The sequence below is a fragment of the Simochromis diagramma genome, unplaced genomic scaffold, assembly GCF_900408965.1.
Source record: "Simochromis diagramma unplaced genomic scaffold, fSimDia1.1 OVJJ01000321.1, whole genome shotgun sequence".
NCBI lineage: Eukaryota > Metazoa > Chordata > Actinopteri > Cichliformes > Cichlidae > Simochromis > Simochromis diagramma.
In genome coordinates this window covers 4,111,158-4,135,086 of record NW_024386772.1, presented here as the reverse complement: position 1 = coordinate 4,135,086, position 23,929 = coordinate 4,111,158, and the positions used below count along the sequence as shown (strand labels likewise).

Genomic DNA, 23,929 nt, shown 5'->3' with positions numbered 1-23,929 from the left:
TGCCATGGCTGAATGGATGCATTTCAGTGAGATCAGATGGAGTGACGGCGCTCCTATTTCTGCTCTGTGTTCAGTTGTTGCTATATATTTCCTCTATGCAATGTGTGTGTGTTGAGTTATGCGTGACAGATGAAACGGGGACAGAGGGAGGAGTGAGTGTGTGTGCAAAAGTGCGTTCAGCATACAGGGGTGAGAGAGTTTGGTTGAATCAAAGCTCCAGATGGACTTGAACGGGCTCTGGGTTCAGCTGGTTGGGTTTTCAAGTGAAGAAGTTGGAGTTTTAGATCCATGAAGTCTGAGTTAATGCAAAATACTGATAATCAATCGCGAACCTTTTAGAATCGGGGGGAGCTAATTTTATATCTGACATGCACATATATTATACAAAGTCTGGAGGATTCATGGTGGATATAGATTTGTGCTTGTAGGCGGTAAGTAGTAGTATGTTTTTTGTGTGAAAAAGCAACCACGTGATGCATAGTTTGTGGCTTATTTAAAGTCAGAAAGTAAGAAGTAATGGGGTATGCCTCACTAATACCACAGACGTCACAGTGAGCTAACTGGAAATGACACTAGGGATCACTTTATTTCATCTTTATATAAATATTTCTGGAGGTTTTTAAATCTTTAGGCCAGTCCCACATTTTTAGAGGATCTCAAAATCGATTTAAGGAGTTATGAAATCACTGTTGAAAGGCGTATGTCACTAACAAAACATTCCCAGTAGATACAGAGTTGCACGGCATACTTTTCTTTCTTTTTTTTTTTAAAACACATAAACTGAAGCATAAGGCTGATAAACCTGAGGAGAGGCATACAAGTCAGTCACAGCTAACCCAGAATGGAGGTTAAAGATTTTACTTTCCTACCAGCTTATAAGGGATTTATACATAAATCTGCTATTACACAGACACAAGTAGTGTGGTTGCAACTCTAAAACGTAGTAAAAAGTATACCGTTTGTAGTAAACCGTGCAGTCACATTAATTAATATCGTGACGGGAGCTACCCCACTCCCACATTTTATCTGGAAACTTGGTCATACCCTGAGGAAAGCCAGAAAGCAAGAGGGAAAGGAAGTCAGGGTCAAACGGGTTAAAAGAGAGGGTATTCTTTATTTTCATGACCTCTTGCAGATATCTGGGTTGCGTAATTTACAAGTCCTCAGTGGTGATGATGAAGCAAACTGAGGCAGATTGAGACCAGGAAGAGGCAGGACATTATTCTCTTAGCGGAGCATGTGATGCCCCGTGAACAGCAGGATGTTGAGGGAAGATCATTGAATCTAATTGTGAGCATAACGGAGCCATGAGGGGAGATGTCTGCAGGCAGGAAAAACAGGCCAGTCACGAAGGCTCTGTCAGGGTGGAGTTCAGCTTTTGGGTGCTTCGAGGATTTGAAGCAAAGCTGCTGTGTGCTTAAATATTTAACTGGAAAACTTTCTCTTTTTTTTTGAGGTAGAACCACATGAACATAAAGTAACACTCAGCTAAGAGCATGATTACGTTCAAAGAAAGTGTGATGTTTATGGGTCAATATTAAATGAGCAAAGCGCGACCAGCATGGGAAGAAAATGAGTGTGTGATAGGATGTGCCGACCCTTAGCCCCCGTTTATTTTCGGATAGCTCATGTTTCAGAAGCTGGGAATGCTGGGAGAGGACAGTCCATGTCTGCTGGTGTTGTCAGAGCTTCTGCACTATCCCAGCTGGGTCCTATTTAACGTACACGTCAACTTCCAACGCTTAGATGGGCGTACAAAGCCTCCATATTTGATTCAGTCACTGTGTTACACCTGCTGTATAGTCTCACACTGGTCCTGACATGTGTTGAACTAGTTATTTATCTGAACAGATATGAAATGCCTTCATGTCATGGAGCCTAAAATAGCAGGAGAGAATTGATTTCCAACCCGGAGCACTTGTGCCAGTGGTGAATCATGTTGGTGCCAGGGGATTTATGGGAAGTGGTAATTTGATCAAATACATTATTATATAAAAGGGCTGATTTAATTTAGAGTTATCTCCACCCACTGAGCTATCACTAAGAGCACTGAAAAACACAACAAGGAGAAAGGGATAGCTAAATGCAGTAGACAGAGAAACAGTCCGTCAAAAGTAACCAAGGAAATTGTTAAATAGATGCATAAAAGTAAAAGATAAAGACTTGAAAACAGTGAATGTGTAAAAATAACTACATTTAAAATAACAGAGTGGACTGGTAATTAGCTTAAATTAATATTTGCAGCTTAAATTTATAAAAGCAAAATCCCTGTTTTATCCAGTAGTTTACCATGTAACCATTATAACATAAGAGGTGTCAGTGATGTCAGGTCTGTGGGGCATGTTTGATAAAACAAGAACTCAAGTATTAAATTTTATGAAGTATCTACATTTTGTACCTGAAAATAATTTTGGCTAAACGTGTCCCTTATTTCAAACATTTGTCCCAAATACTGAAGCTGCAACAATCTAAAGCCAATAAATGAAAGGTGATAATGGCAGCTACATAAAGATCATAGTGAAAGGCAGCATGATAGAAAATATAGTCCAAACTAATCAGATATTCTTTACTTTCTCAGAAAACAGGATGTCGACCTTGCCATCAGAAAACAGCCTTGAAGATGCCTACAATCGCAGCTTCTGGATGGTATGTGTACTCAGTGTGTGTGTGTGTGTGTGCGGGGCTCTGGCTTTGTGTGTTTACATGTTTATACCTTATGATGGGACAGGGAGATATACTACACAAGATAGCTCCCCCCCGTATCTCAAGTCTGAGCGAACATGCAGCCAAAACAGTCCAGAGTTTTGTCGTTCAGGCAACACGACTTTTTAAACAAGGCTGTGTTTTCATTTTTAAGTATGAATAGTTACTCTCCGAACCGCCTCGCAAGGATTTAACACAGCTCTCGCCGAAGGCTTTTGGCTCATTGACTTATTCTATGTGTTTGTCTGGACTGAGTCTGGGGACCAAATAAAAAAGGTTTTTTCCTATAAAAACTTAATGCTTTCACAGAAAGTTATTTTCTTTGTTTTTTGTGCTGTTTTTTTTTGCATGAGACTTAACAGAATAGTTTGATATATATACTTAATATCTTGCCACCAGCTAGCCTTAGAACTATGGGAGCCATTTCACTTCCTGTTGATCCCATCGTGGAACATAACTGGCCGAAATTCAGTCTCAGGAGCAGCAGTGACAGCCCGTATGTAGCAAATGAAAATACAGCTGAAATAATTCTATGCAGCTCCTTGTAGAGAAAAAAGAAAGAAACCTGAAATGCTTGCATTCTGCTAATACATCTTAATTTGTTTGTGAAGAATTTACATCAGGACCACAAAGATGAGACGAACGTATCCTGGATTATCCTCCTTTCTAAAACAAAATGGATTTAATGTTTTATTCAGTACGGGCTGAAATCGCTGACTGAGCCCATAAACTTATCAGAAAAGTGTTTACAGAGATCAGCTCCGAGGACTGTCTTGCCATTGAATTATATGGGACACGAGGTCTTTCTGCAGCCACAGGTATCACCCCCTGGTGCACATGAAAAAAGAAATCGGGTTTACGCACTTTCAAGCTGGCTTCACTTTTCAGACCTTGAAGCTTTCTCCATTTTTTTTCTGTCTTTGGACGTGACACACTTTCTTAAGCACACATTTCCAAATGACAACTAAAACAGATGTTAGAAGTCAAGCCATAACAGAAACTTCCACATGTATACACAAAGCAGCTGGCTGTGGTGATTGAAGGTGACTGCTATCAGGGGGTCTGCTGCTGCTTGATGAATAAATATAAATTGACGAGTGCTGTAAAGTATCTCATGGTGCCTCAGTGTTCCCAGTACTGACAGAAAGGCCTTACTTAGGGTTCTGGTTTGGCTGGTTCAGTTAAGCAGGTGTCTCTACCTTATGTCTGAAGTGCAGAAGCCTGAGTTTGAGTCCACTCTCTCTCCTCCTCTTTCCTTTCTACGCTTCCTTGCAAAACTGTCAAAATGAAATCTTAAGAAAGAAAGATATTAAGTTAAAAAATCATCTAAAAATGTAACTATATTTTCTGTTTCAAAACCTCCTCTCCAAAATGGGCTACACGTCCATCGGGATCCATTCAGTGCAAACTGTATCAAAAAGAAGTCTAAAAAGTTCTTGGTTATATTACATTGTTACACTTATTCCACCAGCATCTCCAGATGTCGCTAATTAACATGTTTATTTAATCCATAAGAAAACAACAGTACGCTTAGGACACACTGATATATTAATGATGGATGTGTCCCAGTCCCAGATCGTTTCTTTACCTGGTGCAGTGATAACGAGGCTGCAGGCTAAGTGCCGAGCTCATTTAACAGGATGCAGCTTCACACTAAACAGAGACATCAGAGAGGTACAGAATAAAATCTGCAGCACAAAAGGAAAATAGGGATCAAGTTTAGACCTTCTGCTGCATTTTTATATACAATACAAAAGTGGCTTTTATTTCACAGCACCAACGTAGACAGAATGAGAAAAATAAACAGTCTGTAGAACAGACCTGTTTCCACAAACATAAAAGATAAATCCTAAGCATTATCTTTCTCACCGAAGCCTAAATGTACACACAGCATATCAGCCATATACCCATCTCTGTGAACTACCGTACACTCTGTTTACCAGTCATAGCCCAGTTTTGCCACCATATTTTAAGGCTGTAAACACTTCAGAGTGCCTGACTGTCTAATTTGAGTGTGCTGCCGCTTTAATATTGGCTTTGTCTGCTATTGGCCTCGATTGGCTGCCCCACTTTCATCTCTCCCCTCCTGTAATTTGGAAGCCTCCTGTTGTGCTGGATGTGTTTCCAGGCCAGTTCCCGTCTGTGTCATCCTGCCGCCGTGCTCAAAGGCTGCCTGCCTGTCATTATACTGCAAACTTCAGCTTTTCGGTTTTGCATTGGCAAAGTCACCTCAACTTTATACATAGTGATAACAGTCTCTGGACCCAGTGCATGCCCCTTTTAAAACATTAATGCCCCCCTTTGCCACAGTTATATAAAGGGATTATATATGCTATTATATGCTTTGTTATATTAAATAAGGGCATTCTGTGACACCTGCATGTCTGCTACTAAAGTAAAATTGCCATTATCACATATTTCAAACACATTTTCACTTGTTTTCAAGTAGAAAACTAAAGATTTAAGAGTTTAATTTGTAACAGACTTTCTTTTCCTTTCTAGAACAAACATTTTTGACTCTCTTTCCCTGAATCTGTCATCTGCTCTTTGCTTGAGTTGCGGTAAAGTCACTTTGGAGTATCGTCTGGAAATGTTTCTTTTATGCCATTTCATCTTTTATTAATACTTTTACTGCCATTGCTTTCACTACCTTTTACTTATTATACATTTACTTTAAAACTTTATCACAGCTACGAAGCATCAGAGCAGCGTCTACTGTGGTACTGCTACACTACTACCAGCTAATACTTTAACTTGACACACATATGCAGGTTGTGAAACATAAAATCTGGAACACGTCAATTTCATCGTCCCATCCATTCATCTACATTTAACACTAATGCAGTTCTATAATGAAAACTCGCCAGGCTTTTAACAGTTTGAATGCGATCATTTATTTATATGAGAGGTAATTTTTTTTCAGCAGAAGTCTTTAGTCATTTCCTTCGATACCGCTTTTGTTGCTTGGACTGATTCTCTAGTAGCGGATTTGCATCTGCCTCGGTCATTGGCCAACTGGGTCTCTGCAGCGTTGCCGCTGGCCTCAAACTGGATTCCTCAGCTGTTTCTGCTTAATTCGCAGACGAGTGAGGAAAGTCAGTGCAAACCACAACAGAGGCAAAAAGAAAGGAAGGATAGAGGAGGAAGGAGGAGGGCGCTTGTGTGAAACACTCCTCGTGATTAAAGCATTTAAAACTACAGTGTTTTATTAAAGGCACACTGAGGGCTCTGATTGCTTTTTTTGAAGGGTGTTAATACAGACAATGAAAAACTTTTACATTCAGGGTCTTTGTCCTTCTACATGCAGCACTCTTTGAAGCACTCTAAACTACACTTGAACAGAAACATTAAAATGCAGGATTAGTAAACAAATCATTTGCAATTAGAATGAAAAAGAGAAAATATGAGTTAAGAAAAATGTCACATTATAATAAAGATGCATCGGTTGATTGCTTTAGTTACCTGAAGCACAAAACTGCATATTTGTTTAATGTTTGCTGCTAGCACTACTTTTCACAAACAACAACTGACCTTTCTGTTGTCCCTGCATTTAATTAACTACTAATTAAGAGTCCCATTACAGACTTTGGACATTGGAAGCAAAGGCTGTTGTTGTAACTCTGGAGGCTTATCATCTTACACTGAATTTGCCAAAGAAAATAAGTAAAGAAGCGTATTCTGTGTTACAGTATCCAAAAGTATATGACGCACTGAAAGCACGCAGACAGTTTTACTATAGTCTCTTGGAGCTATCCAAGTAAGCCATGTCTGTGAGCCAACACGTACAAAACCCGTAACCAGAGCCCCGATATTGAGGTTATTAGTTACATGTGTGTTTGACAGGTGAAACATTGGCTTTAGGGACGTCTTGTTCACTCATGTCTTTTTTTTTTTTTGTGGTATTTACATCAACTATATTGCCTCAAGTAATTTAAAACAGCATGGCGAACAATCACACTGAAGCAGCTGTCTAAATGTGTCAGTGACAACCAGATAGAGTCTGACAGAAAGTGAAAAAGAGAGTAGGAGTCAGTGCTGAGAAGGAGCTGATGACAGCTGCCAGGAAAATTGCAGAGATTTCCAAATTCCACATCCACAAACAACACACTTGCTTCAGAGATGTTATTACATTTAGGGCCCTGCCTCTGCTGCTCTCTTGTCCTCACTCTGTCTGGCTTTTTATGGACGGGCTTCGACCGCGCCTCACACTGTGCCCGGCATTTGTGCTACCAGCGGAAACTCAGTGCCAGTGAAGTGTCACTCGTGGCACGTGGGAGGATTAGCCTTACATTGCTGCTGCAGCGTCACAGCTATGGAAGGACTATGATGGAAGGGTAGCATTTCTACCTAATATTTGTCTTTTGTACTACAAAACAAAGGAATACTAAACATTCAAGAAATCACGCTTATGTGGACTTTCAGTTTCATAGGGGATGCTTTCACTAACTGAATCCAACATTTTGATTTCATGCATTAAACAGCAGCAAGAGTCTCACGTAGCAGTCATCATCTGGTCAGACAGTTTTCCATACATTATTTGTGAAAAGTAAAATAAAATTCAGTTTTCTTTTCATGTTGGTGTTTTATTAAGAAGCATGTGGAAATAATTATTTTAGCTGTTTAGCTCAATTCACTCTTATCCTTGGTAGCACCCTCTGCTGTACCCCAGATTTAACTGCAGCCAACGTCTGCACAACACGATTAACAGGAAGACGGTAATGGGTGTATTTCATTTAGCTGTGGTACTGTGCATTATTCAGTGGAACTTAGTAAGACGTCATTATGACAATGATTTAGAGGATCATTTAGAGAAACACACCCATGTAAAAGTCTAACTAAATGAAATCAATACTATATATATATTTACTATACATATGTAGAGTGAATGTGTGCAGCTGGAGTCTGCTTAGCATTGCAGAAAGCTGAAGCAACTGACAGCAAACCTCCAGAAAGTTACAGTTTCTGGCTAACAAATATTCTGGCACAAAACCATTAAAACAAATCATTGTTTTAAACACAAAATGTAATTAGTGAGCTTTTGATGAGCTTTAGATGTGTTGGAGGCTTTGTTTAAAGCCAGGCTTTAAACAAAGCCAAGCTTTGTTTGCAGTTCCTGAGAGCAGTCATATATTAAGGGAACAGTTAAGAGAGGGCACTTCTCTCTCAATGAGCTTCCACAGTATTGCAATCAAATCTCATTTTGAGTATAGATTATTAGTTGTTGCCAGGAAAATTGCTTCTGATATGTTAGTAGAGTGCAGTAAGGTTTGAACATGCAGGATCCACGGCTCCATTCAAGGGTTTAAGGGTTTAAACTGTACTAAATGTAGTTAAACAGTTACCCTTAAAATATGTGGCAAATTTATTTACAATTTAGACGAAGATTTGAATTCCTTTTTCTTGAGGACAAAATGACTTGCTGTTCAAACCTTCTGTTTACGAGGGGCAGCCAATCAGAAGACGGCTAGGTTAAAGGAAAGGGGGTGGACACAAGATTAACTGAGGGTCTGCACCAAGATCCATCATAGGTTAAATAAGGATTATTTTAAACTGTGACCCATACTAAGCTACTCTAGTAGAGCCTGAGATTAAAAACATGGCGCTGGAAATGACCATAATAGGTCTGCTTTGAGTAATCTAAACAACAAAACTGAGTTACTATAAAAAACGAAGCTTCAGGCAGTGGATATTTGCCCTAATATTTCTACTTATAATATTAGTCTATTTTTAATATGTTACTAATATTACAAATTAGAAGCAGTAGCAGTAACACGCAACAGTAGCAGTGTGCTTGTAATACCAGTTGGAGTAATCTTTTTGTTTGTGTTATTCAGTTTTGGGTCTCCATATTTCCAAGAATACACTGAACAAATGTACCGTTTTGGATTCTCTGGCACTGAAATAAAAGAAACTGAATCACTGAACACTGGAACATTCTTTTGTTAGCTTCTAACTTTTTAAAGCCAAAAAATTAAAAAACTTTAGACTTTAAAGCATCAAATCAATTTAAACTTCCATCCACTTCATGTGTTTATGATGTGGAAAGCAAATCTTCCTCTCTCTTTGTGTCCTGGCAGCCTGGGAACTATCAGCGCACTGCGAAGCGAACAGAAGATGCTTTCCAGGCCTGTAATGACATAGTGGCGTGTTTCCAAGAGAGAGCGCGCGTGGAGAGGCAGTACGCCCAGCAGCTCAGTGAATGGAGCAACAAGTGGAAGCCCGTGGTGGACTCTAGTAAGATCAGTAACCGCAACACATATGATGAACGTGGAAATGATCTTATTTCAAAATCATGTCCCAATTATTACTGAAATACAACAGTAATTTTAATGGTGTGTCATCTTCTTCTCCTCCTCCCTCCCTCAGGTCCTCTATATGGCTCTCTTATGAAGGCTTGGCAGTGTTTTCTGTCCTCCGCCGACAGGCTTGCCGCCCTACACGCCACCATCTGTCGCTCCCTGGTGTCGGAGGATGGGGACCGGGTCAGGACCTGGCAGAAGGACACCTTCCACAAGAAGTTATTTGGGGGTTTCAAGGAGTCCCACGACATTGAGACGGGGTTTGCACGTGCTCAGAAGCCGTGGGCCAAACGACTTAAAAAGGTCAGATTTTTTTCCAGATTTGTTTATGGTAGTTACACATCGTCATATTAATTAAAAGCTTTTGTCTGATCTCAGTCACTGAGCTGCGTACAAAGATATAAAATGCCACGTTAAAGTTAGTTTAGTATGTTGTGAAGCAATAAATTACATACTGAGGCAGCCACTAAAGTACAGTTTGTCTTGGCGCTTGTGGCAGCTGTTATTTGTCACACTGCTTTGATTGGGATAATCTTTGAACAATATGTTCTTATTTTTCTTTTTTCTGCACACATGCTTTTTGCCTCTTTGAGCACTTTGTTTTAGAAGCAGTTTCAAAACGTACAGTATTATTTTACATTTAATTAAGCTCTTCCCAAATTCAGTCTTAAAAAATAAAGAATTTGTTTTTACTGATATGTAAATTAACAATAAACTTGCAGCCTGGAGGCTTTTGACGACCGCTACCATCTTACTCACTCACTCACATTTTTACTTAATCAACATTTTGACCATTTGGCTGTAGCTCAGGTGGCAGAGCCGATCAGCCACTAACCAGAAGGTCGGTGGTTCGATCGTAGGCTGCTCCTTGTCTGCATGCCAAATATCCTTGGGCAAGATACTAACCCCACGTTGCTCTCCGAAGCATCCATCGGAGTGCGAATGTGTATGAATGTTACTTAGAAAGCATCTAGAAAAATGTGCTGGTGTGAATGGGTGAATGCACAAGTTGTGTAAAGCGCTTTGAGTGCTCAGAAGAGTAGAAAAGCGCTATATAAGAACCAGTCCATTTACCATTTTGAAATTATTTCTCATTTAATGAAATCTTTAATGAAATAAGCTTCACCGATGCAATATTTTCCTTCCTGATTTTGAGAGATAAAAGTGGAGTGTAGTTCTCGCGCTCCAGCAGCAATACACCTGTTCCTAAAGAAAAACGTAGCTAATAATTTTTTTGTTAGTTTTCTAGTGGTTAAAACCCCAAAGTGATCAGAGAGGTTGAAGTCATGTGTTTTTGTTTTAGATTTCTAAAGATTTAGCAACCACATTAGCTTCATTTATCAGACCTGAGAGGCTACACACACGTTTTATTAGCAGTGTAACTGTTGATAATATATGTAATGAGGATGTAGCCATCTTGAGATTACACATTGGTTTTGAACTCTGCATTTTGAAGCCATAATGTCAGCTGCCATGTTGTTGTTGCACTTTATATGAGTAAAAGGATGCTAAGTAATCAGTGAATGCTAGCATGTTTGGTTCGCAAGTTGCATTCATAAACTGATAAACTACCCAGGTGCAACACACACTAGTTGAACATTTTAACATGGAAGTCTGTGGAGATTCACTCACTCTCGTGAAGCCAGCCTCAAGTGGTCACCAGAGGAACTACAGTTTGTGCTACTTCCTGCTTAACTTCATTTTGCTTAGCTTCTCTGGAGGTTTACTCTGGAGTCTAACTTAGTGCTAGTGGAGTCCATGTAAAGTCTCTGTAACCACTAGAGGGCATCAATACATCTTTTATATACAGTCCATGGCTTCACAGCTCCACTCCAGACAGCTCTGGTCATCATGACATTTTAATGTTCGCTTCTGGGAGCCTTTTCTCTGTGACATTCCCAAGCCTTATTTTGTGCCAGTGCCAGAAACCCAGTTCTCAAGAGTGTTTGTGTTCTGATGCAATGAGCCAGTTGAATCTGTACCTTACAGTGAAATGAGAGCAGCAAGGGACATGCATCAAAAATATAATTTTGCCTCAAAAGACGAGCCCTTAGGGGATCAATTTTTCATATATACTAGAAGTGACTGTGGCATGGCAGATGGTTTCTCATTAAGTAAATGGCCTCAATTCAAATACTATATTTAGAAAACAGGAAGCTAATGCACTGCTATTTCAAAATGAATTTATTCAGTAATGTGCTTTTCAGAGTCAGGTGCATCTTAGCTTAAGTGCCTCTGAAGTGCCTGTAAGTGAATTGTATGATTCCTGGTGTTAGTGTAATCAGTGTATTTCTATCTCTATCTATTGTGCATTGACTCCATATAGTCAGTCTGTGCTTTGGTTTGCATCCACAGCTGGATAAAGCAAGAAGAGCATACCATAAAGTGAGCCGTAAAGAGCAGGTAGCCAGAGAGCGAGAGGCACACGCTCAGGGAAACCCGGACGTCTCCATAGACAAACAGAAGAAGATCCAGGAGGAGAGAGAAGTGGCTCAACAGGAGGCCGAGAAGGTGCACACCACATGTCACTGCTTTCTTATTTTTTTTCTTATTTTTTTAATTTTGTTTTCTTGAACTTTCTGTAAGTTTTGTCTTACGTGCACTGTGGAGTTTCTGGCCACGGAGCATTAAAAAAAAAAATACCATTGCATAATTATTAATTAATTAAAACAGGTGAAGCATGAATGATGAGTTAAGGAATCTCACTTTGGAATCTGAGTAGATCCGTACCCCACCACTGATGCTCGGTGGAAGGGTGCCTGTTACAATCCTGGTTTACCAAGAGAAAGGGGAGTGACATTAATAAACCACAGGGAAAAGGTTTAGTGACTGTTAAGTAGGTTATTGTGTTCCTTTATGGTTTTAAACTAATAAATCAGAGGGCATGTGGATGCAACTCCACATGCTAAGTATTAGGGGTGCAACGATACACAAAATTCACGGTTCGGTTCGGTTCGATACTTTGGTGTCACGGTTCGATATTTTTTCGATACAAAAAAAATGTTCATCCCTTTTTAATTTGTCATTTATTAAAATTATAAATATATATTTTAACTCAAAAGTACAGTTTTTAAATTTAATGTTGCTGAAACAAAAGTAATTAAAAAAAATAAATATATCTCAGGGCTCTCAAAATTTCAAAATCCCTGGTAGCCCTTCGGGCAGGGGACTCTTCAGTTTTTGGTAGCCCAAAGTAAATTTAAGTAGCCCGAATAAAAAAGAGAGCAATTTTTTGATTGATGTTTTGTTTCCTGTTTTTCCTTTACAATATTATACATTAAAGTATAATATTGTAAAGGAAACAAAACATTAATCAAAAAATTGTTGAAAAACAAATTACAACATTGTATAAAAATTACAATCATCAACTCAAATATTTGGTTCTAATTGAACAGAAATTTCTATGAACTTGTAAGAACTGTGTAGGACATGAATCAGTCTGTGTCAGATCCTGAATTTGAAATTTCCGCTGAAGTCACGGGTAAGAGACAAGTGGAACCAAGATCTAGGCCATTTGCTTTTTGAAGTTTGCAAAGACTGCTAAATTTTGCCAGTGGTAGTTCACTCTTTGCAATATAGTACGCTGTTCTAAACAGATTTTTCAGGTTTATTTTTAGTATGTTATTTGCAATTGGTGTTTGTTCTGGGAAAGATATTGCAGACTGAGCAATAATGCATTTCTTGCATTTCTCATGGGTTCTAATGGGGGCCTTTCTTAAAATGACTGGTCCCAGTAACAAAGGCGCTTGTCGACTCAGAAATCGAGAGAAAACCAACAACACACCCGGCAGAACATTATGTTATTTACACGGGTGCACATAAGTGGTCCGCATGTGCGCATTCGCTGTCAAAATAAAAGACGCGCACCAGATAAGAAGTTGCAACGCGCGTTTGCGTCCATATAAAAAGCACTGTTTTTGTCCGCTAGAGTGGGATTTTCACGGCACATTCCGCACCACATCTCTGTGCGTTCATCATTTGTTTGAAGCCAGCTCACCTCCTGCAACTACTTTTCCGAGAATACCCGCTTCTTTTGTGGTTCGGACTCTTTCTGACATTTCTTTGGAGGTGGAGGAACACCAAAGTAATTGCTTAAAGGAGCTTCTTCGACATCTTTAAGAGTTTTAAACAAATGTCTGTCCTCCTCCAGAAAATCTTATGTACGCAAACACGCGTTGCAACTTCATATCTTGTGCGCGTTTTTTTTTTTTTCTTTCTTCACAGCGAATGTGCACCTGCGGACCACTTATGTGCAGCCCTGGTTATTTAGCTCGTCATATTGCAGCCACAGAAATTCTTTTGTCCATGAAACCATAAAGCTGCACTTTCTTTTTGCCTTATAGTCTGATTTGTCATAACTTTTCCGTTTTGTGGTAAGCTTTTCTTTGGCTGTCACTTCTTCACCCTGACCTGTCTTATTTGGCTCAGCAGAACTAAAAGCCCGACGGGCAGGGCAGAGATAGATTTTGGTAGCCCGACTGGGGTTGCAAAATCGCTAGCCCGACGTCCCGGGGCTAGCGATTTTGCGAGCCCTGTATCTGATTGAGGAATCACTCATCTTTGGAAAAGAGAGTTTATTACAGAGAAATGGCTCTTTCCAAAATAAAAGCTATACTATACGCTTCTTCTGGGCTATATTCTCAGCAGCATATTGTAGCGGGTCAGGGCTGTTCGGGGTTCTGTTTGTACAGTTATGTTTTGTTTATGTTGCCATAGTGACGGGTGACGCTCTCTCGCTGCGACGGTGTGTCCTTCCGGGGTCAGAGGGCGCCCTGTGTGTTGTTGTTGTTGCTGTGCGGTTGAGGCGCTGAGCAGTTAGCTAGCGGCAGTGTTCTTCTGCAGATGTCAATAAACGGCTGTGCTCCCTGGCTAGCTCACGGGAAGCAAGACCAAACGACACCTCCGTCTCCTCGTTGTCTGAGCTCGCCACATTGGTGTCAGAAGTGGGATGATGGTGGCACCCCATGTTCTGACCCGAGTGACTTTTCCCCCGCCGGTCGTGACCGGCCGGTGCGCCAAAAGAAGGCACCTGGACATTTGCAAAGTGAAAGCAAAAAACAAGGCAAATTCAAACGCGATTTCAATATGTCACATATTGACAGTGGCTCACCGATGCCAATGACATAATTACCCAGCTACATTTCCGAAAGAATGCAAAAGCACTGACATATATTTTTCCTTCCTATGATAGCCCGACGGGCAGGGCAGAGATAGATTTTGGCAGCCCGACTGGAAAAATCGCTAGCCCCGGGACGTCAGGCTAGCGATTTTGCAAGCCCTGTGTTACAGGCATGGCCCTTTAAGGATGAAGCCTGATGGGAAATGTATTCGGGATGTGTGTAGCGGGACTGCCTGGTGTGTGTGTGAAGAGAGAGAGCGGAGAAGGGGAAAAAGTAACGGTTAGCTACAGAAGAGACGAAAAGAAAATAAATAAAAGGAATATAATAACTCCCTCAACAGCCAGAGTTGTGTCGGCGATGCTCGCTGTGAGTAAACTGTTTCAGCCCACTGTACGCGGTGTTTGTGCCTTAGAGAAGAAATAAAGTTAGGTGAAGCAGTTTCCTACGCCTCCTTCGATCTTTTTGCTAGCGGAGTTGACCTGTATAGTAAGCTGTTGCCGGCTACGATTCAGTTACGGAACCTTCAAGTAACTGCCAGAGGTTTCCTTACTACGGTTCGGGGCCGCGGATCTGGCGCGGTAACACCTGTATCTGATTGAGGAATCACTCATCTTTGGAAAAGAGAGTTTATTACAGAGAAATGGCTCTTTCCAAAATAAAAGCTAAACTATACGCTTCTTCTGGGCTATATTCTCAGCAGCATATTGTAGCGGGTCAGGGCTGTTCGGGGTTCTGTTTGTACAGTTATGTTTTGTTTATGTTGCCATAGTGACGGGTGACGCTCTCTCGCTGCGACGGTGTGTCCTTCCGGGGTCAGAGGGCGCCCTGTGTGTTGTTGTTGTTGTTGCTGTGCGGTTGCCGCGCTGAGCAGTTAGCTAGCAGCAGTGTTCTTCTGCAGATGTCAATAAACGGCTGTGCTCCCTGGCTAGCTCACGGGAAGCAAGACCAAACGACACCTCCGTCTCCTCGTTGTCTGAGCTCGCCACATTGGTGTCAGAAGTGGGATGACGGTGGCACCCCATGTTCTGACCCGAGTGACTTTCCCCCCGCCGGTCGTGACCAGCCGGTGCGCCAAAAGAAGGCACCTGGACATTTGCAGGACTTTGTGTGGGGTAATGGGGTCGTTGGGGACCACTGACCCCTTAGGTGGGGGCTATGTAGCGGGTCAGGGTTGTTCGGGGTTCTGTTTGTAAAGTTATGTTTTGTTTATGTTGCCATAGTGACGGGTGACGCCTTCTCGCTGCCACGGTGTGTCCTTCCGGGGTCAGAGGGCGCTCTGTGTGTTGTTATTGCTGTGCGGTTGCCGTGCTGAGCAGTTAGCTAGCAGCAGTGTTCTTCTGCAGATGTCAATAAACGGCTGTGCTCCCTGGCTAGCTCACGGGAAGCAAGACCAAACGACACCTCCGTCTCCACCTTGTCTGAGCTCGCCACAATATTAAACATATCAGGTCCCCATAAGGAGAATCATGTGCTAACGGCTGTCTAAATGACTCGGGTAAAGTTTGTAGCATGCATGCTTGTTGTTTTTGTCTGCTTCCACTTGTCTTTGCACTAGGATGATGTCGGCGTAAATGTGCAGTCATATTCGTTGTGTTCCCACTAGTGCTGTCAGCGTTAATCTCGTTGAAATGACGTTAACGCCACAACACGGCAAATCTCCTTAACAAGCTACCCCTGCATGGGGCTAGATGGCCAACACATTAACGAGCTAACTGCGCTAACGCACTAGTTCCCACCCATGTAATTGAGCATCGCGTGGCACACCCAACATACTGTTTTACTTTAGTCCATGACGCGCTTACCTTCAGGGTCATATGTCACATGAAAACCAAAATAATTCCAAACGCCAGATCTGAATGAGGGTGGGGGAGGTTCAATTTGCCATGTTGCAAGGAGAGCTTAACTTCTGTCTCGCTAGCTTGCCCTGCGCTCTTCCTTCTGACAATCCTGTCTGTGTTGAACGCTTAGTGGATCTGCGCTCGACAGTGCAGCCTAGGCGGAGTAGTCGAACGCAGATTCACTGAGCGCTCAACACAGACAGCATAGTCAGAAGGAAAGTTGATAAAATAAATTACAAATTTTGTATTATTCGATACATATGCCTACCGAACCGAAAGCACTGTATCGAACGGTTCAATATCGATACGAGTATTGCACCCCTACTAAGTATGTAATATCTGTATTCTAGTTATCAAAAGCAAAGAAATTAATTACACGTCTTACTAGCCTGTCCAAAGCAAACGTTAGAGAGAAAAGAAAGACCCTTATTACTAGTATCTCTAATAAAAGGAATCTAACTGTGTGGTGAACAATAACACAAGTACTGTTACCTTTCCTAATTTACAAATCCCCCAAGTGGAGAGCAAAACAAGCAGGTTGATGAATCAGAACCTAGCAGGCGTAAACCCTTCACTATAAATTACGTGACCAAAGTACAAGTAACCATTCCAAACATGGAAAAGACTGATCCCTGGCCTGACAGCCCCTTTTAAAGCAGCTGCAATAATTAGCCCCGCTGCGGTTGGAGTACGGCGCCTGATGAATCAAAGTGGCAGCAGGTAAAACACAGAAGGAGCAAACAATTGAGGAAGGCAGGATGACGGACAGGTGCCAGCACCAATCAGCAGCATAGTTAGTCTCCAGAGTAGCGCAGAAAACAGTCAAATTATACAAACGGGACAGAGTGGAGCGACCAAGGAGTGCAAGAGTGCTGGAAATGTTTCGTGTGGTTTAAATCAGTCATCTTCATATCCTCTCACAAGTTTATGACGTGGTTTCTGCTGTTGTACTGTAATAATGTCTACTTCACAGGAAACCTGTGATGTCGGCACTGGGCATGGGTGAAGCGTTATATCAAGTTGAAATTCATTACCAGTTATGACTGCATAGTCTATGGGAGGTTAAATGTTGCAATTTTTTGCTTTGTTAATATTTTTATATCAGTTAATCACCTGACTGAACCTGGTGAAATCATTTTGAAATGGTTTTGTTTATCTTGGCGAGCTAGCTTCAGTTTATCAAAGCTTTTTTTTTAGAAGACTGTTGTTGAAGTTCTTTGTTTCGCATGTTTTTAGTGGGATGAAAAGTTGTGTAAGACATTCGACACACATTTAATAAAATTTTTGTTTTGCTTTTTTGACAGTTAGATTTCCACCGCTCAAGTTTTATTTGCCAATTTGGTTTGAAATACTTTCAGGTCCGTGCCCGCTACGAGAAGGTCCTGGAGGAGGTGAACAACTATGCTCCTCGCTTACATGGAGGAGATGGAGTCCGTCTTTGACCAATCACAGGAGGAGGAGCGCAAGAGGATTGTATTTCTCAAACAGGCTTTCCTCTCCATCCACAAACACCTGGACATTACCAACAATGAGAGGTGAAGCACGGTGCTTTGTACGTGTGCGGTGTTGAGAAAAGGTGCTGCTGCCGCTGCTGATTAGAGGATTGATGTATTTGATTAAACAAGTAGCACAGATTCGTCTTATGTGTGAACCCTGCAGCTTGTGTCGGGCTGTCTTTAGAGTTAAGTATGTTGAAATCAATAATTTGACTTAATTTACCTCTAATTAAAAGCTATACCACTACATATTAGCACATCACCGACTCTCTTCTACTCTGATAAAGGAAATACTGGATACGATGGCAACTTAATTACTTTATAAAAATGAGCCAAAGCCACAGGGAGAGGAGAGAAATTATATACACTATTAATCTGCTTAATTTGGGGGGAACACTTAACTTAAAGTGTCCCGGATTGCAGTGTAAGTGAATTAAGTATGTTTTTAATTATATAATCATCAGTATCCAGAGTACACATAAAATTTGTAACATATATTCCAGATCATTGGGTTTCTTATAGCATGGTGTTTATTAAGTACTATGCGGCATACTATACCTAAAGGACACAGGGTATTTCCAGCAGTGTGAACCTCTCTGAAGCTAAATGTGAGAAAAGAGCTGTGGAAAATATCCAAAATTCACACGAGACAGCACGACTGTTTTTGATAAGTAGGATTATTAGAGGAGAGATGATCTCTTCCAGCAAAATTTTAGGAACAGATCAGCATAGATTAAAATCAAATTTGAGATTTTTGTGTTTATCTCTCGGCATTTAGCGTGCGGGCCGTGTACAATGAGCTCCACAACACACTGATGGCCATCGATGAGCAAGAGGACCTTCGTTGGTGGAAAAACACCCACGGCCCGGGCATGCCAACTGACTGGCCTCACTTCCAGGTATTTCCCTTTATTTTCCAACATTTTAAGTTCAACTCTGTGCACTTTATTTATGTTACTTATATTCCAATGTTTTTTCAGGAATGGACACCTGAAAAGAAAAGCAAAAAAGGGAAAAAAGAAGTGGAAAAATCAGGAACAATAGAGAAGAGGTGAGGATATTATTCCGAACGGGAACTGTTAATGTTGTCTAGCTTTTTTTGAAGCAATCAAAGATTAATCTCTTTCTTCTCTCTTTTCCACTGACAGCGTGATGATCGGGGGAGTGAAAGTAAGAGCTCTGTATGATTACGTCGGCCAGGAGACAGATGAGCTGTCCTTTAAAGCAGGTAAACACTGCAAGATGAATGACGTCACTGTGAACTCAGCCGCGTCTCTGTATAGTCATATTTTGAAGCCTCAGCTTTAGCTTTAAGGCTGCAGTCATGTTTTTGGAGCTAGAATGTGGACCATATTTGGAGGAGAGGGCGCAGGGCTCACATAAATACTTTCCTGCCTAGTGTATGGGCTCAGTCACACATTCTGGCTCACACTGAATACAAAATTAAGTCCATACCATATTTCAAAGTGGAGGATTAGCTGTCGTATGAAACCGCACACTCATTGGCTTGCAAACTTTCAATTCCAATGGGGTAGCCAGTCAGAACTGACCCTCTTTGTTAGGTTTTTGCATCCTATATGGTCAACAGCAGAAAAGCTTTTCTCAGTGACCTGAAGCTGTCATTCAAAGAGGCCACATTGCTACATTAATGTCGAGTCAAGCCATTCATTTGTACTGTACATCAAAAAATAACCGTTAACAATCCAAGTATACAAAAGTATATGAAATATACAGAGACCAGCAGTGCCGACGTATTTTGGTCTCAGTGTTTTAAGTTGATTTTAAGTTTTTAGATTCTTTTTCTCACAGTTTTTGATTATTGTTGGGTTCCTGTTTCACATCTTTATTATCCTAGTATAGTGCGCCTTATTTGGTTCCTGTTTCTAGCTCACGATCATTCTGGTAATGAGTTTCAGCATTGTTTTGTTTCATGTCTTGGTTGCTATTCGTTGCAGTTATACTTCGCAGTTCCTTCCTCTATCTCATCTTTCTGTTAGTGTCTGCACCACATTTTTCAGGTCTGGTCTGATTTTAGTGTGTCTTTTGGTTGTTTTCTTTTTATATGTTGAAGGCTGTGTTCCTTTCATGCCTTGCATTATTTTTCCTTTAGTGATTATTTTCATCTGTGTCTCAATCCCAAGGGTCTTCCTCTTTTTTTTTTTTTTTGTTACTCTTTAAGTTTTCCCAGATTATTTGATAGCTTTTGTACATTTTGAATAGTTGCCCTTATTTACCCATCTTGCCTTCTCTGGACTTTAGTATATCAGCTTGAAAATAAAGCTAGAAACATATTTATGTATCGATTGCAACTTTATCTGAGAATCTTTGGGTATTAGCTTTTAAAGGCTGCCTCAAGTGGCCGTTAGAGAAACTGCACTTTGGTGCCTTACTCGCTGAAAGCACCCCTATACAGCTTTATTTCAAATGTACTATGACTATATTACATGAAATTACTAAGCAGAATGGTTTGAATCATTGATTTTACAGTTAAATAAAATATACGTTTAAACTGTTATAGGCTCTTTTTTATGGTTGCTTGCCTGACAAAACAAATATAAGTGTTATAAGGCTTCGCTCACCCCAACTGTTTGCAGCAGATGGCCCCGCCCCTCCCTGAGCCTGGTTCTGCCAGAGGTTTCTTCCTGTTAAAAAGGAGTTTTTCCTTCCCACTGTCGCCAAAGTGCTCATAGGGGGTCATATGATTTTTGGGTTTTTCCTCTGTATGTGTTATTGTAGGGTCTACCTTACAATATAAAGCACCTTGAGGTGACTGTTATATATAAATAATATTGAATTGAATTGAATAGATGTTTAAAAAAAAATGTTGCAATAGTTTTAAAAAACAAATACAGAAATTAATTTTCTCTTCCTCCCTCCAGGTGAAGAGTTTCTAAAGATCGAGGATGAGGATGACCAAGGATGGTGTCGAGGGAAGAAGGATGATGGGTGGGAGGGGCTTTACCCAGCCAACTACGTGGAGGTGGTGTAGTTACCTGAATGTGAAAGATCTTTGTTATATCAAATACCACATGACAGCCTGAGTAAATATATAAACATCTAAAAAACACAAAATCAGTGCTGTAAAAGTCCATATAAAGTAGCTGTTAGCCAAAGAAGTGTGTCAGCACAAGACGATGGAGATTTTGACATACAGAGATTTTTAAAAGTGCCCAGGTTTGTAATCTCTTGAAGGACTTTTGATATATGTTTTAATATACACACTATGCATAGACCACTTGTATTGAAGCCATATAAATAAACAATGCTTTAATGTAAAGAAAGAAATAACATGCTGGAGTATAACGGTACACAGTTATTTGGTGCTGGAGTCAGTGGTGTAGCCAGAACATTTTAAAGGGGTGGCCAAGCTAAGACCATTACATCCATCGTCACATGGATTTTTATTTTTCCTGCATGGAAAATCACTGCAGGTCAGAGAATGTATGAGTATGTTTGTACATAGCCCTTTAATAGGTGTCGTTATTGGTTATGTGGGGTGGCCACAGGGCTAGTCTACAGCAGCCATCTCCTGCCACCCCTTGGCTTATCCCCTGAATAAAATGTGTGTGGGACTGCTATTTTCTTTAAGCTGTTTTTTAAGCCTCATGCGATTAAAATGCTCACAAAGCCTCACAATATATGAAGAAAGCGTTGCTAAAACTGTGATTATAATTATTCCGAAGCAGCCGTACAGTTGGAGTCAGCCTAATAGATGCAGAAAGCCATGTCGACTGTATTTCTCTTCTGTTTTTGTGGTTTAAAGGAACAGAAAGTCATTAGGAATCCTGTATAACCCTCAGTTAGCCAACAGTGAAGCTGTTTTACCCACACCAGCATCCACTCACACCCCACAAAGTCCAATGCTGTCTTAGTTCATACCGAGTTGACTTAAATCAGCTTTCATCACTATTTTCCTATTAAGAATTTATTGCTTGACTATTTGTATGCGATAGAGATTGAACCCAGTGGCAAACCCAGAAGAGAATCCAGAGAATATTCAAGCAACTCTTAATATTTCACCTCGCTGGTTTTACTCTTTCGGGCTCACAGCTTTACAGTTTTGGTTCACTCTTACTCAAGCTGAGAAAATGCTCTTAAAATCCACTCAATGTGACCTTAGCAGCACCAGCTACAGCAGACAAACAGACACACCAAATATTTCCAACAAGGCTAAAAACACAACTAAATGTTTTTATATTGCTTCAAATGTCTTTATCAATTTGCAGCTGTTCATCATTTTGAAATTCTTATTGCTTGTCCTTTTCTGCCCAGCCTCTGCATCAGTGAGGGAAATGCTTGCAGTCAGGGTTGCCATATACTCTTTGTGAAGGCAACACGATCATTACTGGTTTGTTTCCACTGACCCCAATCAGTCAGTCCAAGTTTAACACCCTGCGCTGGAATGACACTGCAGTTTAAGAAACAGTTTATGGTGTAATATTTCTTCACCAGTATTGTACCTGCTAAACTGAACCAGTAACTGTTAGAGGTCTGTTAACACGTATTACATTAAAAACAAGCAGGTATATTAAACTGCAGGTTATTATAAAACACTTATTTTTCACGCCTTGTTACAAAGTATGATGAAGGCTGAAAAACAAATTTAATAACACGCTGACAAAAACAATAAAACATCCTAGCTGGGCCTTGTTAGCATACATTGCATTATATTTTTACACACTCCCTAAATTTTGTATTCCTACGCTTTGTTATTCATTATCACTCACACAGCATATAAGCAGGACAGCTTTACAGTCATTAGAAGCCATATTTTGGGATAGTGGGTCAGCCAGTGGCTTGTGGGCTTTCACAAAAGACATTGTGCAAGGCTGGGCCCGAGCTATTTTAGCAACTAAAATGTCTGAGCGGGGTTATTTAATACCCCGTTATGTTTATTCAGGACTACTTCATTTCTATTTGTGTTTGTTATACCTGCTTATTCCTCTACCTGTGATAGATTTTCCAGTGTTAACATGAGCTGTTTTCATTGTCACTTTGGGCATTAAGTATCTGCGAAGAACATCGCAATGTAGATTTAAACAAAAACTTGCAATGGATTGGAATGGAAAACATGGATTGCAGGGATCATACATATGACTTCACACAACTATCAGTTACCTCTTGCACATCAATGTGCCACCTCATGTAAAACACCATAAAACTGTGGGAGAGGTTCAGTTCAGCTTTATCATATATCGCCAAATCACAACAAATTCCCCTTTTTATTTTGTAAGATAAAGACCCGACTATGGTACAGAGGTGAAAGTTCATTATAGGAAACATTTTAGCAGATAAATATACACAACTTCAAACAGATACAAATGTAAAGATCTGTAGAGCAATTGAGAGAACAGAAAACTGCCCAACTAGCTATGTGATCCAACCTGCATACAAGAAGTAAATCTGTTACCAAGAAAGCCTTTTTTCACCTCACCTGCCTGCTGCTGGCTGCCTGCCTCATTTTTAAGTTCAAATTTGTTCAACTCTGCAGCACAAGTAATTGAAAATATTAGGTTTAGATGTGAAAGTGCCTTTGCACTGAACCTCAGAGTCCCCTCCTGGTTAGGAGGCCTTTCAAAGTTTAGCAACTCTATCACGAAAATCATAAATGAGGTGCATGCAGGGCTTTGAAGATCAAAGAGGAAAAGTGCTTAAAGATGAAGTCCATTCATAATTTAAAAATTTTGATGTTGCACCTTTAGTTAAAGGAGAAGTCTTTCTCCAGGTGAGCCCTATTATCTGTCATTATGGTTCACAATGATCTTTGCTGTGGGACTAAAATCATTAAAGCATCGATTTGCTTTTAGAAAAGGAGAAAATGTCATGGGGAATAGTAATATTTCTTAGCATGTCACACTGTTCCTTCTGGGTAACTCCTGGGGAACAGTTAGTCTTTCTGTCTGTCTGTAATATCTAATCTTCTGTTATTAGATTGTAACTATCACAGAGAGCATCTTTACCAAAGTGAGGAACGTGCTGGGTTTGCCTATTATAGTATCTCTATATGTGCTGTTGCTGTGTGTCATTCTTTGTCATGTAAATGTAAATGTATGACCTTTCAAATCCCCTGTCTTTTTAAAATAAAAACCAAACCTGTTACGCAAACAAAAGAAGTGTTATTAGATGTGGGATGGAAAGTGTGTGTTGTGTGAGACAGAGAAAAAGAGTCATTAGTGTGTGTGTGTGTGAATTATGAATCACTATGACATCACCCCCTGGAGTCCCACAGTCCTCCCTGTGGATGTTATTACATGTACACACACACACACTCACACGCACACAGTCATTTTTAAGTCTTGTGTCCATGTCAAGAGAGCTGTGTCCAGGTCAAACGCTGCTCTTTATCTCGATGACTCCTCTGCAGCGTCAGATGTATTCTTACATCAGCTCATGGCCGCCAGCCAAGAAAACTACCTCACCCTGATGTTTATGTTTAAGCTGGCCAATAGCAAAACGTGAAAATGATAAGACTG

General features: G+C 40.5%; 1 protein-coding gene across 1 annotated transcript; it reads left to right on the top strand.

The window, feature by feature from the left end:
• The first annotated feature begins 46 nt into the window (after positions 1-46).
• si:ch211-51c14.1 (protein kinase C and casein kinase substrate in neurons protein 3) lies at positions 47-23,555 on the top strand. Its single transcript, XM_040043598.1, is given in 11 exon segments — positions 47-431; positions 2,579-2,646; positions 8,781-8,937; positions 9,070-9,305; positions 11,358-11,513; positions 17,319-17,372; positions 17,374-17,495; positions 18,235-18,355; positions 18,437-18,507; positions 18,605-18,684; positions 20,336-23,555. Coding segments are annotated over 10 exon segments (1,167 nt in total). The 5' UTR covers positions 47-431; positions 2,579-2,586; the 3' UTR covers positions 20,446-23,555.
• Positions 23,556-23,929: the final 374 nt, after the last annotated feature.